We start from the raw sequence: 16172 nt of genomic DNA, 5'->3' as shown, positions 1-16172 counted from the left end.
CCTTTTTAAAATTCTTTACCATACAACCTAAGGGATCCGGAATCGTTGACTCCGACGCGCCCATACTTATCAATGGAACGTCGTTGACAACGGATACTATGCACGCGTACTATTCAACAGTCACACCCGTTTCCTCTGGCAACAGCACCACGTGGTACGGTTACCAAGTGAAACGTACACAATAACACAATAAACACTCAGGGAATTCCCGTACACACACAGCTGTTACACCAGTCACTAGATAATCAATATTATGCCCTTTGGCGGAACTATACAGTCACCCACGCTATAATTCTCTATATATGAATTACCCGTCTATAACACACCCCAGTAACATCGTCTTTTACAAATAGTGGTTACAGTACGGTTAGCATAGGTCAAAGCACAATTTAAGGTCACAATACAATTATTAGTGGTTATGGTGTTAAACATGCAATGGACGACAGTGATTAGTACTTATATACAGTGTCAGTAAATATACAGGGTTATGGTACCGTGCACTATGATACAGCAACACACTATTAACACTCTCGCTAGACGGCTGAGCTCGCGCTATCTAACAAGATATACACTTTACTAAACAATCTTTAACACATTTACAATTCCCAACTAAACTATTGGCCAGTACCTTGAATGGACTACCTAAAACTATGTACACCCGTTTTGGTTAGCCACACTGCCCAAGCACCACATATAGCGAGCTAGAGGACCGAATTTCCACAGACGCCTCTTAGTCGATTACTATCAAAAATCTAGTGGGTTCCAAATTCACACGCCTTCCCACTTAGCCAAGATAGGTTGAGAGCTAGCGAACCGAATTTACACAGGCGCCGCTTAGTCTCCCGGTCCCTCCGACCTAGCGAACGTAATATACACCCTTGAACGCTAGTCTAGACAAGACACCGGTGTCCGGCTAGGGCTATTTACACCAGAACCCCGCCTGACTAACCAAATCAAACGGTCTTACTAAAGAGCGTTCGATTGAGCGGTGCGCCTTCGCTCCTTCCCTCCGACAGAGGGGGCAGATTCCATACACAATTCAAACCCCTTATGGGCCTACCGCACAATCGGTATACCCCTAGTGGGTCTGCCGTCTAAAACAGCAGTTGTCTTACCTCCTCGTTCCTGAACCTGAGTTCACACTCATCGACGGGGACACCCCAGCACTTCTTACGTAGAGGCCGATGATCTCCTGGACAACAGACCAGTGGCGCCGAGACGAAGGGAGGTCCACGCAGAAGTTCAGGGGTGCAGCCGTAGAGAACGTGGGCAAAGATAGACCGTCTCACGCCTCTGCCTCTCAGCTACCGTTGAACGATGAGCTTCCCGGCCAATGCACCAAATGATACCGGAGAAACTGACGGAAGCCAAGCACAGAGAGATGGACACAGGTTTCTTCAGGAAGGAAGAGATTCTTTATTGGATCACCGATCGGGACTCAGAGGGACTAATGTCACCAAAATACAGCAGGTTCTGAGCCCCGGACAATAGTGCAGGCTCCTTATATAGGCCCATAACTCCTCCCATATTAAGCTCCACCCGCACATTCTCTTGACCAATCAATACAAATAAGAATTAACTTCCTGCTTGACCGCATGGCCTGTCCAGCACAATGGAGGAGGGGAATACTATATCCTGTATTCTTGCACATGCTCCGTACACTACTGATCGTATCTTTGCCTCGTGCAACCAACTGATCGATACGTCAGCATATGCACGTACACATGCCACGTGGTAATCTCGGCCTACTAAATTTATTTTTACCGAGATTCCACCACATTACAGGAAATGTAGGGTGACTGTGTAGGTCACGTGTATGGGAGGTGTGGCTAGGACTGCATCGACAAAGTGAATGAACGCTTTAATGGCAGAGAATTGAGCAGTTATTAGTTGAACTGCTGGGCCATGATCCATTAAGTTAAAGTTTTTTTTCTGCTTAATCATCAAAATGAAAAACAATTACATAAAAACTACATAAAAAGTGGATTTATGGGTAAGTTTGCTAAAAACTTTGTACACATTCTAGATACTAGGTCTATATAAAAAAAAAATCTTCCCTACCATTATGTCTACAACCATATGTAATACTACACCCACATGACTTCATATTAACAGACAGCACATTAGAGGTGACGTCTTGCAGTATGTAGTATTCACTTACTACAAGAATTTTGAATAAATGACTAGTATTTCTCCTTCATTAACTGTTTTTTTTCCCACTGCGTGCAAATTCATACAACTTTAATAAAGTTATTGGGCAAAACATTTTGAAACAAAACATTTATTAACAGTAAGGTATGGGAATGTTTTCTCACATTAACAAATGCTTTATGCTGATCTGATAGAACACTGGCCTGCTTTTCATACAATAAATAAAGCAATTCTAAGTTCACACTGCGTAGGATTTGCTGGCTTCTGGTTAAAGCAGTCATATTGAACAGGAAATACAGATCACTCCAGAAGTCTCTCCAGGCCAGGTCTGATTTATCTCACACTTCCTGCTCTGAACTACATTTGCACATTGAATGGAAATCTTTGTATAATTCTTTTTTAACCTTTGGTACTCCAGCTGTTTTTGCACACCATTTCCCATGATGCTCAGGCAGATGTCTGGCTGAGTGTTATTGGAAATAGACGGGAATAAATATATATATATATATATATATATATATATATAATCTCAAAAGTATTCTGAAAAGTGGTGCAAAAAAAAAGTTGTAAAGCTGGAGTAATCCCCAATGGAATCTTCCTGCATATTCCTCTGGTGATTGCCCTACTTTTACAAATCATTACACTTTGATATCCCACCCCACTAATCCAAAACAATATGAATTACAAATAGCAGACCCCAAGTTGCTGTGACACTACAGCTCCCATTGCACAGGGTTATGGGAGTTGTAATTCCACTACTGCTGAGTGAGGACCCCTTTCCATAGTTTATTTTCTGTAGTATAGAACTTAAAGCATAAATTAACTTTATGGCTTTACCTGCAGATTTAATGCAGACCATAATTAAGCAGTCATCAAATTCATGTGAATTTCATATATTTTAGAATAAATAAAAAATAAAAAAAACCTGTATCCCCTGTATAACAGAACACCCCACACCCCTGGAAACTACAACTACCGGCATCCTGTGCGCCACACACGACAGACATGGTGCGATGAGGGGGGTGGGCTGTCGGTGGCCTATGCTGTAATCGGTTGTGCCCATGTCACCTCGCGGCCCAGACTGGTGTTCAGCGAGACCGAAAACTCTCCGCGAGCCTGACGAGAACCCGCGGCTCGGCGCACACCGCTTCCGGTGAGCCCAGCAGACTGCCCGAACCCAGCCGGTGCCCCCCGTCTATGCGAGGGGTGGTTTGTTCCGCAATAGGGACCAGGCCAGCCCACTAGTCTGGCAGGGGTGAGCTACCTGGCCAAGGTGCGCACCGGCTTCCCCGACACCACCTGCGCGCTTTCCCCCCAGTCCCTCGGAGGGAGATATCCCTGTGCTATGAGGCCCCGAGCCCCGGTGAGTATATTGGGGGGTTCCCCGCGCCCTGCTTCGCAACGCCGGATTGCCGTGCGCACCCCTGCGCGAGTGGTTCGGTCCAGGCGGTATTTAAGGACGCTGCAGGGCCGCTAGTGGCTCAGAGCTGCTCTGGGTCGCAGGGAGGGTCGTTGTCGGGGGGCAGGTAAACGGCAAAGCAGGTGGGGGGCGCTGGATGGAGGGCGGAAGGGAGGACCACGAAGGGGTGGATGTGATGGGCCCCCGGTAAGCCGAGCAGCGCAGTTTAGGGGCCCGCGGGAAGGCGCCGGTCAGGCCATCTCCTGAGGAGGGAGATAAACAAGCCTTTTAACTCCTTCTCATCCACAGCCAGGTCTGCAGTCACCGGGGGGCCTGCTCCTGCATCCCTGTCACAGGCTGGGGGGGATGTCACCGGCAGAAAGGCCAGTCCTGCATTGGGTATCAGGGGGGTCTGGAGATCTACTGTATCCCCCCCCCATACCCTGTGTGAGCCCAGCATCCCCCATGGCAGGATCCTGGAGCATCAATCTCCAGGATCCTGTGTCTGCAGTCAGGGTGAATGAGACCCCTCCAGGGTGCAGAATAACCAGAGATGGAGCCTGCTTCTGTTTACAAGGCTCCCCATTCATGAAACAGGATGATCTTCCCATTCATCCATTGTTGATTTGGGGCTTGCTAGAGGCCTAAGGCACTATTAAAGCTCCAAGTATAAGGTCAATGAGTCTGCCATTTTTTTCCTTATACTACAATTTAAAATAATAAAAACAGCCCAGTTATGTTGCTTGCAGTCCTGTTGCATGTGCTTTATTTTTATTTTTTTTCTGGCATAGTGCAGTAGGAGTAAACTGAAAATGATGGCATGTTAAAAGCAGGGAAGTAAGGGTAGTTGAGGAATGAATGAGAGTCCTAACATTCCAACTTGGTGCTGGTACCGTGGTTCTTATCCACTGGTTTGGAACCCAATTTTGAGTTCTGTTGCAAATTTATGTCCCAGTCTGTTGGCGCAGGCGATTCATATTTTGCCAAGCTTCAATCAACTTACTGGTTTATTGTAGTATCCCTGCCTTTCACTTCGCATTGAGACCATTATGTATCCATTGAAGAATTGGGGTGAACTAATTTTAGAAACCAATGGGTTGCAAGGCTAATGCCATGTACACGTCCCTGTCGATACTTTTAGTTTGAGGTCCTGTTTATTTGGTGCCTGGTGGAGCAGAGTGTATTGATTTAATTTTGGTTCCCCCCTTCTCAGACTGACTATATGTGTCTGTGTAATACAGGATGGAATGATGGGGTCCAATTGAGCTTCCGGCTGGGTTAGGCCCAGTAAAGACTGGCACTGAAGTAGCCATCATGTCCTATACTGGTTATTGAGAAGACAGACGAGAAGCCAGACCTGACCATCATGATCTCCATGATTACAGAACAATTGCAAAAACAAAGTCTGGAGGATCTGAAATGCAAATCTTTCAGTATAAGCTTGGTAAGGCCATTTATGTGTGATTTACTTGTTTAATGCTGTACACCTGAAGTGTAACTCACAGTAATGGTCTCTCCATAAATAAAAACATGTATATATCTCTCTTAGGCTTAAAAAAGTTTAAATTGTATGTAACTTTACATGAAAATGATCTGCTTACCCTCACAACTTATTTAAACCCAATAGTTTTGAGTATTTATACAAATGACAGACTAGGTCTTGATCCATTTGAAGACAAAGATCGCAGGTATTGTCAGCAAGAATATGCTGTGCAGGAATTTTGGCCCATCTACTTGTATTTTCCTCAAACTTGTTTTAATGAAAATTTGGCAAGATTATTTTGTATGTAGTCTGAAAGTAAAGCACTCACGTGTTCGATTTTGCATTTTTATTTTATAGCTATCTTTTCGTGAAAGGAGCACTAACATAAAAAAACATCTACTTTTGATCGTATTCCTTGTTCTTTAGATTCTGGTTATTTTTTTTTATTTTTAAGAAGTTAAAATGTCAAACTTGCATGTAATCAAGGTTATTCCCATACTGAACATTGTTGCTGTAAGAAAGAGAAAATATTGTGCAAAATTACAGAGGGTTTTCTAGCCTTCTCATCTGGAATTTTTGCTATAACGTTCATGTACACTCCAGAATTTCAAATATTATTTTAAAGCCATATTGTTTATGAATGAAGGCTTAAGTTCTGCTATACTCTTAAACAGACCAGTACCATATTTTTTTTTATTTTTATTATATATTTTTTAAAATAATTCTCCAGTCTTACCATCCAAATTAGACCATAAGTGGAAAACTATGAGGTACAGAGAAGATTGTGTAGAACGGCAAGTGAACTCCGGATTAAGGCCCACTTCTACCCAACACACGATTCCAAATTGCCCAAGTCAGAGAACTAAGAATGTTCTAGTCGTTTTAATGGCTAAATTTGCATCTCTCTCAAAAAAATGTCATGCTTTGATGTGACTTCCTTTATTAACCAAAGTATGTTCCTTTTTAGTTTTGTATAATCTTTGTTACTGCACTGTCACTTGTGATTTCAAGGCCATCATTACTTATCAGCACAAGGTACAGTGAAGTTACCAGTTGAGTAACAGGCCTTCTTTTTATGCAGAAATCATTAGCAAAATGAAACTGCAAGACGATTTACAAGCAAATCTAACTTTTATATTTTTAACCTTGATTTTATCACTCAGATATGAGTTTAAGCTCCTGCTTATGTATACATATCTGCCCCCGAATGTGACATTTTGCTACCATATGGCTTTGCAGTGGTTTTACGAAATTGTTCAGTAGCTCATTTGCAAACACAATGCATCTTTATCTGAAGAGAACAAAAATAAAAACTATAACTTAGTTGTTACCTGTGTAAAAACTTGGTTAACTTCACTTTTATTTTTTTTATTTTTTTTTTACTAACCGGGTTATTGACAATTAAACCGGATACTTAATCCTAATGTCCAGTCTTCCTGGCAACTATAGACATGCATATCTTATATTTTTTTTTTAAATGCCATGTGACAGGTCTTTTACCCCATAAGTTCCTATAATGGGTTGTTGGAAGAGTTGGACAAAAGTATATAATATATATCTTATTTATTTATGTGGCAGGGGGGTGTTAATAAGCACAATCGGACTTTCTCAAATGTTTTTTTTTTATTTTTATTTTTTTGTTTTTCTTAATGTGTATGACCAATCATTTGAGATATTGTCGTCATGTCTCCCCTCCTCCCAAGTCTGTACACTATATAAAATGCATTCTGGTAATTTCCAATAGAATAGAATCTTATCTTATAAATGACCTGATGGCGTTTATTATTTTTTTGTACTTGTAGGCCAGGTATTATTTTTTTTCTGAATAGTCCACTTGGGTGGGGAAAAGGCGCCCCCATATAGAATGATGGGGGGAGGGGTAGGAGAGAATCTCCGTACTGGAACTGACCTAATCTCCCCTGACCACAACCATGTCACTGGCCTCAAAGTACAAAAAGGAGGGCCTCTGGAAGAACCCATGAGACACTGTGATTTTCTATAGATATATTCTTGTACATGGCCAATAAGGATTCCATTATCGGTGTGATCCAATGCCGGTTTTCTGTCTGTCATGACTTGTAATGGCTGATGGAGAAATGGCAAGATGTGGCAGCTTTTGCTATATTATGCCAAAAATTGGCTTATCCAGAAGACAAAGTAGTCTTTACTTATCTTGTATTTATTGAATCTCAACCCAGCCTTAATCAACCTCTACAACTGGGGCAAGATGGACGAAGTGATTCATTCTGACTTTCCACCATAGTGGAAATGTAGATTTCTGATTGTGAGTACTCTGTGATCAACTTTGACTTGTTATCCACTGGGTTTCAGTGCCAACATACCCAGATCCATAAATGGTTATAGCATTTAAAAAAAATAAAATAAATTTAAACTTCTAAGTCAGATTTATTCGCATTTTTGCATAAATGTTTCCTAAACCATTAATACTTACCAGTTGTTGGCTCCAGTGTAGGCCCCTACAGTTAACAAAGTTAGTCTCCATTTTGCCCAGCACTTCTATTTACATTTTTGTGATGGGCATTGGCCTTTTAAGAGCTGATTTACGGATTTGTATTAAAACAAAAAAATTAAATCATACTTTATGGCTGCATTAGTTCATGTGCTGTTTTTAAGTATTCCGTTTTAGATTTCCATTAAAATGGTGGCTTGCTATTTAAAGCTCTTGTAGACAAAACGTCTTATGCCCAAGCCCTGGATGAGGTTGATTGGAGTTGTATTACACATAAGCTGTTAAGCAAGTGCTTGGCTATCATATTACATCAGATGTATATTTTTAACTCCCTCCAGCCTCAGCCAGAGTCTCACATTGTCTTATAAGCGTTTTAGCCCTTTTCGCTTAAAGTGATGGGATATATATATATATATATATATATATATATATATATATTTTATTAATTATTTTTTTTTTCTTTGTTTTGGTTCTTGGGCAAACCTCAACAAGCAATCTTATTGGGAATTTATCGCCATAACAAAAGGCTGCTCAAACAGGGTTTTGTACCCTGACCACTTAAGATGAAGTGTTTATGGAGAGTGATCCTTTAATGGAATCTTTACTGTTTGACAAAGTAGACCTTTCCACGCCTAATCTGGGTCTTTAGGAAACTGTAATCTGGTCTTATATAGAAAAAAACATTGACTTAGTTTCCATAACGGTGCAATTAAATATGTCTCCTATGTTTTGTTCAATTGTACCTTCGTGTTTAGTTTACAGTTCAAACTTGTATTGAGTCCTACTTCTACATCACCGGTTCTTTTTTTACTGCTATATTTTAAAGCAACATGGATTATTTTTGTACAGCCACAAATGTGTGGAATTCTAAAGTACCGGTAAATTTTATTGAATAGATATTCTTTTCCACAGCCATTCCTTTGAGGTTTTGTGTTGTAAAATGACCGGAAAAGATGCCGTTGAAAAAATAATTGAGCCTAATATTTTAAGTTATTTCATTCCTAAACTAAGTACTAACGTGATAAGTAAACGTCCCCACACGTGTTTTTACACCACAGTACCTTTTTATTTGTGCTCGGAATTTAATCCGTGATAGTATCCGTAAGGGCAAAGTTGGTTGTGGTGTGCCGAAACCAACGTACGATTGGGCCTGTAAATAAGAGGGCAAAAGAGAAGTTCGAGAAAATACACACTTTATTACCTTTTTACATAACCAAGTTCCTGAAAGCTTGACGAAGCTCTTTTTCTGGTCGTGGAATATATGTATGGTATATGTTGGATTTCCAACGACCCAGTCTCTTGATGATGTGGACCGTTGTATTTGTGCTAGAGGCTGATGAGGCAGCTCCTATGCGGAATATATATATATATATATTATATATTATTTGATATTATATATCAAAATTGGAGGCACACTGCTAAAAAATTTTAAAATGTCAAAAATAGGCTATCATAGTTGGTAAAATCATTAAATGTCTAGAAATTCCTCTGATTATCTATTGATAGGTTATTAAATGTTCGTTCTGATGCTACAAAAAAAGAAAAGTCTAATACATAAGCAAACACAATATTCCTCTGTCAATACCACAATTAACAGTTTAGTGAAAAAACAGGTTGGATTTATTAACAACAGTTCACCATTGGTTGAATTAACCAGTCTACTTGTTGGATGGATTCTCCTTTTTATTTAAATCAAAATCTAGCACTCACATGGAAATCTATACAATTGCACAATAATCCTATTGGCGCAATATTTACAGAGTGTAAAATGTTCCTATATGCTCCCCCCCCCCCCCTTCTCTAACATTTACATTCCTCTTGTGGGATTACCCATCAAACTCGCCCTGTTAATTCCTTATTGAACTACATATACCTTGAATTCAGGGAATGGATTTAAATGTTATGCATGTTCTGTGACATATGAGCTATCTGCATAATCTACTTTTTTCCCCAGAGTATGTGGCTGCCGGCATTGGGAATTCTAAAAAACTGTCTTTTTTTGTTTTGTTTTGTTTTTTCTTGTATTTTTCTCCCAGCCATTGCCCAGTCAGACCGACCCTGAGGGAACCAGCAGCCCCTTTCACTTTGTTACAGGTAAATTTTCTATGTGTGTGAAGTCCTCCATACTCTGGTGCTCTTATTATATAACATTTTGATGTTGTTTTTATGAGGGGGGGAAATCCTTGGAAAATATAGAACTCTAGAATAGAATGTAGAATACTTTGCCCTAAATTAAAAGTTTGATCAGAAAGGATAGAACCACTTTTTATGGTTGTCATATATCAATCAATATAATGGATATTCTAGATAATGGGAAAGAATTAAAGGCCACTATAGTCACCAGAATAGCTAAAGTGTATTGTTTTTGTTCTGGTGAGTAGAATTATTGCCTTCAGGCTTGTTGCAGTTTACATTGTCTTTTCAGAGAAAAAAAAGGTTTACATTACAGCCTAGTGAGAACTTCACTGGCCATTTCTCAGATGGCTGCTAGAGGTGCTACCTAGTGTGCAGTACTGTCATTCAGTGTCCTCCACCCTTTGCATACAGACACTGAAATTTCCTCCTAGAAATGCATTGATTCAATGGATCTCTATGAGAAGATGCTGATTGGCCAGGGCTGTGTTTGGCTTGTGCTGGTTCTACCCCTGATCTGCCTCCTTGACAGTCTCAGCCAATCCTATGGGAAAACATTGTGATTGGCTCACAGTATCATTTCACAGCAGCTGCAGACTTGAATACAAGTAAGATTTTACTATATTTAGGTTGGCGGCGGGGGAGGGGGGGGGGGAGAGAGTTTAACCCTATAGGGTCAGGAATACATGTTTGTGTTCCTGACCCTATAGTGTTCCTTGAAGGTAGTTAAAAAGTATTAAGGGCCCTATTTGACCTTGGTGTTTAGCTAAGAAGGTCTCTATTCAGGAATTAAGATCCATGCCCAAGTTAAACTGATCTGTTAGAAGCTGCCTCTATTCATTCTGCCCATCAATTACTTGCTGCACAGTTTTGATTTTAGCAACAAACAAACTTGCAGACTCACATTGCAATAGTTGTGTTTTTTGTAATTTTTTTTTGGGGGGGGGGGGGGTTTGTTTTTTAACTGTGGCACCCAAGTACATTTATGTAAAATTGTTACTGATACAGACTTTTTTTGTTGTAATTAATACAATCTATTTAATTTCAGTATATTTGGATCTGTTCCTTAAAATAACATGTTACAACACATTCTGTCTTGTTCCTATGAAAACATTCTTTGATCGAGCACAAGGTGACTGGTATTATCCGGTTAAGATCAGCAATGCCTGCTTTTTATAAGAATAATCAGTTACCTCATTGGGATGCTAGTTGTAATCATTACATTTTTATTTTTTTTAATTTTATTTATTAATCTCTACACCAAAGATCTGATGGTTTTATATTTGATTTTGTATCACTGGTACACATGTTTATAGAGAATATCACCAAACAGACTTTAGGCTGCCATCTTGAAAATGATATATTTTAAAAAGATAATTACATAAGACGATAATGATTAATTAAGAACATATGTCTCTTTTATTTGCCAACGGTTCTGTCATCTATATAACCTTTTTTTCTGAATGTGTATTTTCTAGAAGAGCGCTCCTGGGGACTGATCAGTCATTGTCCGAGGATTGAACTTGAAGATGGGATTCGACTTGGCTGTCATCACCACTCCAGCCTGAGCCTTCATTTTCCTGTTTTGAGCAGGGAGAGCTCACCCCACCGTAGAAGCCCTTCCCACGCTCCTGAGGCAGGGAACTCTGCTGCTCCTCCAGCCCCCCCTACCAAGAGACACTGCCGCTCCTTATCAGTGCCAGAGGACCTTTCGCGCTGGCGGCCAGTTTGGCGGCCTAGTGGTTCTAAAGTTTGGACTCCAGTTAAGAGGAGATGTAATAGTGGTGGGGTTGGGGCAGTGCTGGGAGTGCAGACTCAAAGCCCATCCCAAGGGGTCTCCAGTCTCAGGTTCAAAAATGACCCCAGTGCCTCTATACGCTGCATCCAAGCCAACAGCCCTCCTTTCTTCAGTCTGGCCTTGTGTCGGGAGTCACCAGGCCCATGTACCCTTTCCCCAACTGGTGTATTCTGGGACAACACAGAAGGGCCAAGCTGCTTCCCATTGCAGCGCCGTTTTTCACTGTCACCTGTACTTATCAAGGATGCAGGACGGTTCCTTCCTTCAACCAGCAGCTCCCCACCCTCCACACCAGAGCTGGTCCGACGGCAGCAGTGTCTCCCACGCAGCCAATCACAGCCTTGTGATCTGGACACAAGAAAATGTGGAATCAAGCGGAGGCATGAGGAGGATACACGATGGCATCGTCCTTCACTGGACTTCTACAAGATGAACCAGGTGATCTTTATTGGAAGGAAGGCTTTATGGCTCTTTTGGGGAGGGCAGCAGGAGCAGGTTATGATGTTTTACAAAATGGTGGTTGTGAATCCAATTTACTGAAATGTATTATTTCTTACAGAATGTTGGTGCTATGTGTTTCTTGGACAACTCTGATGAAGGCAGCTCATCATCTCCTTTTATGGCTTGTCACGGGGAGTCTCCTTGCACCACTGGGAGTCCGGTCACCACCTGCACACTGGCACTTAGCGAAGAAGACATAGGCAGGCGAGATCATGCTTCCTGCCCCCAGGCAATGCTCTTCCAGCATGACTTCGCGGACCTGGATTTAAATCTAATTGAAGAGAATTAGCACTCTCAGGAAACATCACTCTTCAAAATGAATTCTGATAGTAAGGGGGTGTCTGAGTGAGAGTGTTTGGGTGCCGGCTGCAGGCCATTGCTAAGAGACCTGCACCAAGTGCATTCAACAAACCTTCTGACCTTCATGACAGAAAATGTGCGTGGGAGGAGGGGAAAGGGGAGTGAGCCAAATCTTACATTCTTTTTCTTAAGGGGGAAGCCAGAGGCTGGGTCATTGGGACCCTTACTACACTTCTCCTTTCCCAGCATTATAGCTGGAGATGATCTCCCCTTACTGAGTTAAAAAAAAAAAAAAAATAAGAGAGAAAAAAAAAATGGCGGGGGGTAAAAGAAAACTTTACACAAAGGGTGCTGTGGGATTGCTTTATTTTTATATTGATGGATTTTGGAAGGATGTGCCGAGCTGCCCAGGGGGTGGGGTAGTGGGAAGCAGAGTCACGTGCAATGATTTGCCTGTGATCAATTCTCATTATTATAGATAACGTGACTATTGATGTAAATCAACAAGGTGGCATATCCAGTTGTGCACAAAGGCAAAAGCCTTACATTCAAGTGAATACCCCCATGGCAGCAGAGTTCAGAGGCAAATGCCAAGGGATCCCATGCCCATGTGTTCTGAATTTATTTTTGTTCTTACTCTTCCTGAAGAGGGCTGATAGAACAAATATTATATTTAAATTGCAGGGTCTTCTTTTTATTTATTTTTATTTCTACCCTTCCCTAAAATGAATTTTTGCCTGCGTGTGAGAGATTCCTGAGGCAGTCGATCAAAAACAAAACACAGAAGAGGTAGTTATCACCTCGCCCTGAACGTATCTGCTGTCTACACACTGCCACTGGAGTCTTGCATAGAGTGACCTCCCCAATACCTCTTAAAAAAGGTATTTATTCCTTAATCCTGCACATTCCACCCCCTTGTGACCCACTCTCTGCCCCATTCCCTCCTCAGGAACGAGTCTGCTGGTGTGTGTATATTAAAGTGCAGGCTGTGGTGCTGCAGATGGCACTGTGAGCAAGGTGTTGCAGAATCCCTCACATTGGAAGATAGGAACCATATTTTCATGAGCCTCTGAATGTTATACATGTATAGAAGCCATGGGAGCATTAAGTGTATAGGAAAACATTCACAACCTATTCCTTTCTCGACATGATGCAGAGGAGCCCCTGTAATTAGATACATAAGTGTAAGATGTGTATGTGTCCATAACACTTCAAATTTTGTTTTATTTGTATTCTTGTTAAACCGGACAGCTCAGCTATACTACTCCATGTTACAGATAAAATAAATACAAAATGGGGAAAACCTTTGCGCTGATCCTGGAGAAGCAGGAGTTTTGATCTGCAGTGGCCGTCCTTTTAATTTCGATACCCCAGTCAAATCTAAAACAAAATATGGATCTGTGTTTCAAACAACGTATTTTGCCATTGATGTGCAAATGGGGACTCCAGTGGGGGGTAGTAAATTGACCCAGAACTGGAGCGGTTACTCCAAAGTTAGTAACCGTTGATTTTATTTTAAGGACTCCTTAACAGTATTTATATATGTGTATAAATATTTTCCCCCTTAAAATGGGGATCGTTGTTCTTGACAAACTTTCCAGTACCAAGTACTGGTGTTTACCCTCTTTGTGTTTTAAAGATTTAAGTGGGGTGTTAAAAATAAATAGATACATAATAAAATCAACCCAATTTAATGAGGAGGCCACTTTTTATTTCCTTTTTCTCCAAGGAACTGTGTACATGCCTGACAAAACTGCTGCTTTAAAAATATGTTGAGCTTTACAATAAAGTGGATCAGGGTGGGGAATAAAATACAAACTGTATTTAGTGAAGCCATTGTGGATCTTGTGTTACCGCTCCTGTCTTTTTGCTCAGACGTGGTGTTGGTTCCAACATGGCTTCTGTATTCCCCATTTCAACTAAAGTTCTATAATGTCACATTTTCTCCAGATTCCATTTAGAGCCACAGACTGCTGTTATATTCAATTTACCTGATAAAGATGAATGACAAACTAATTTTGTGTGCTGTTATATAATGCTACAGGGAGGATTTAATGCAGATTAAATCCAAGCACTGCCAAGTTATAGGGGTGCATTTCGTATGTATATCTGAGATAGCTATATTCTATCAATCAGCCTGTGAACTGTTTAACAGAGGTGTCTAAACATGCAAGGCTAGAAACCTTTGCAAAAAGGCACATTATCTTGAAATTCTAATTCTTGATTTTGGTATTTTTATTTTGGTAAAACTGTGGAGTTTGTTCACATAGCAGTGATTTGAATTAACAAATTTTAAGGTCAAAGGAGATTTGAACATATGGTCCAACTCTGCTGTATTTATTTAATTGCGGTTCTCAAACTAGTCCGCAACAGGTTTGTTTATTCACTGAAGTGTAAACTGCCAGGAAACTCCGTTATGACTGTTTAAAAATGGTGAAACTAGGAATATAGGTGACATACTGTGGTTTTTTTTTTGTTTTGTTTTTTTTTACCTGTGCCATTTCCTGAACATTCATACCTTCGTGCAGGCTTCCCCAAACTCTGGCCCATCCAGTTGTTGCTGAACTACAACTCCCATGATTCTATAAACGCAATAGGCTGAGAATCATGGGAGTTGTAGTTCAGCAACATCTGGAGGGCCGGAGTTTGGGGAAGCCTGCTTTAGTGAATGAGTCTGGAAGTGTTGTGGTACTGAATATTTTTTTTTTTGTTTGTTTGTTTTGTTTGTTTTTGGTACTGGGAAACCTCTGTTGCAGTTTTTCTGCTGGTATTCTTGCCCAAACCAGGTTAAGGAACTATTTTTTTTTCCTTCCAATGAATCCTTTGCAGGACTAGATTAGTCCAGTGGGTTTTTGTTTGTTGCATATTGGTTACATGCCTTGCAGTCAATCAAAATTTGAAGGTGGGGCCGAATGAATGTGGTGGGTAGCTACTAATACAATGTAAAGTCCTCGTGGCCTGATAAAGCTGCCAGATGAAAAGGGAAGTGTTGACACCTGCTAACAGAAATTAATTAAATACATAAAAGTGCTGTATACATATAAATAGTGTTGCATTTCTGCTGGAGTATAAATGAAACAAGGGCAAGTTTTTATTGTAAATGGTATGGTCTCAAACGGGCAGATCCAATAGGTTTCCATATTTGAATCTTTTGGCCCAGAAGCTTTCCACGACTTTTTGAGACTTTCTGACTAAAATGTCTATCACCAGCAGGCCTTCAGCACATTTGTGGCTGCAGAAGTCTGTGGAAATGTAATTTTGGTAGATCAGGAATATCCTTGATGTCAACAGTCCTTCACAAATGTGAAAAAAGTTGTTGTTTTTTGTTTGTTTTTTTGCCAACAGTCTCTGGGTACTGTTCCTGGTGTATTGTCAAACCTTTACTCTGCCTGGCACTCTTTGCATAGAATGCAAAAGTGAAATGATCTCATGTGTGAGGAAGCAAACCCTAAGAAAGTTCTCTTGGCATCATAACCATTCTACTGCACTCTGCTGGTTATTTTAACCTTTTTTTTAATCCTCACCAACTTTGCTATTTTGAGAAATGAGTCTCTCTCTATGCCATGTACAGATTGCCCCCTATTCACCTACATCAATAATGTAGACTTCCTGTCTCAGCGTCAATTCTGTCCAACCTGGATGGCCGATACATCCAAAAATATTAATTTGTGGTGCATCTAGAACTACTAACCCTGCCTGGGCTTTTAGAATTGCCCCATCCATCACATGTAGGTGTCATGAAAGGTGCTTAAATTGTAGAAGAGTTGCTTGGAGCAGATAGGTAGTGATGCAGTTTGCAGCATATATTGTTTCCTAGAGGAGATGATGATAAAAAAAATTGAAGAGCCTGTTGATATTGGGGTACTTTTGTAAGGGAGGGGGGATGGTGTTTTTAAACACAATATGGCCATGTAGTGTAAACCAATGCGATGTTTCT

At 40.7% G+C, this 16172-nt stretch overlaps 1 protein-coding gene across 5 annotated transcripts; it reads left to right on the top strand.

The window, feature by feature from the left end:
• The first annotated feature begins 3158 nt into the window (after positions 1-3158).
• Positions 3159-14251, top strand: FAM53C (family with sequence similarity 53 member C). Of its 5 annotated transcripts, none has more exons than XM_063447252.1 (5): positions 3159-3304; positions 4792-4994; positions 9540-9597; positions 11115-11872; positions 11994-14251. In XM_063447252.1, exons 2-5 carry the CDS (start codon positions 4917-4919, stop codon positions 12222-12224), a joined length of 1125 nt encoding a protein of 374 aa, XP_063303322.1. In that variant the 5' UTR covers positions 3159-3304; positions 4792-4916; the 3' UTR covers positions 12225-14251. The 5 variants fall into 5 exon arrangements, with proteins under 5 accessions (XP_063303322.1, XP_063303321.1, XP_063303319.1 ...); XM_063447251.1 differs by having other exon boundaries at positions 3159-3406; XM_063447249.1 differs by having other exon boundaries at positions 3159-3424.
• The last annotated feature ends 1921 nt before the right edge of the window (positions 14252-16172 follow it).

Source organism: Pelobates fuscus, chromosome 3 (genome assembly GCF_036172605.1).
Source record: "Pelobates fuscus isolate aPelFus1 chromosome 3, aPelFus1.pri, whole genome shotgun sequence".
In the NCBI taxonomy this organism is placed as follows: Eukaryota; Metazoa; Chordata; class Amphibia; order Anura; family Pelobatidae; genus Pelobates; species Pelobates fuscus.
This window is presented reverse-complemented; position numbering and strand designations above follow the sequence as displayed.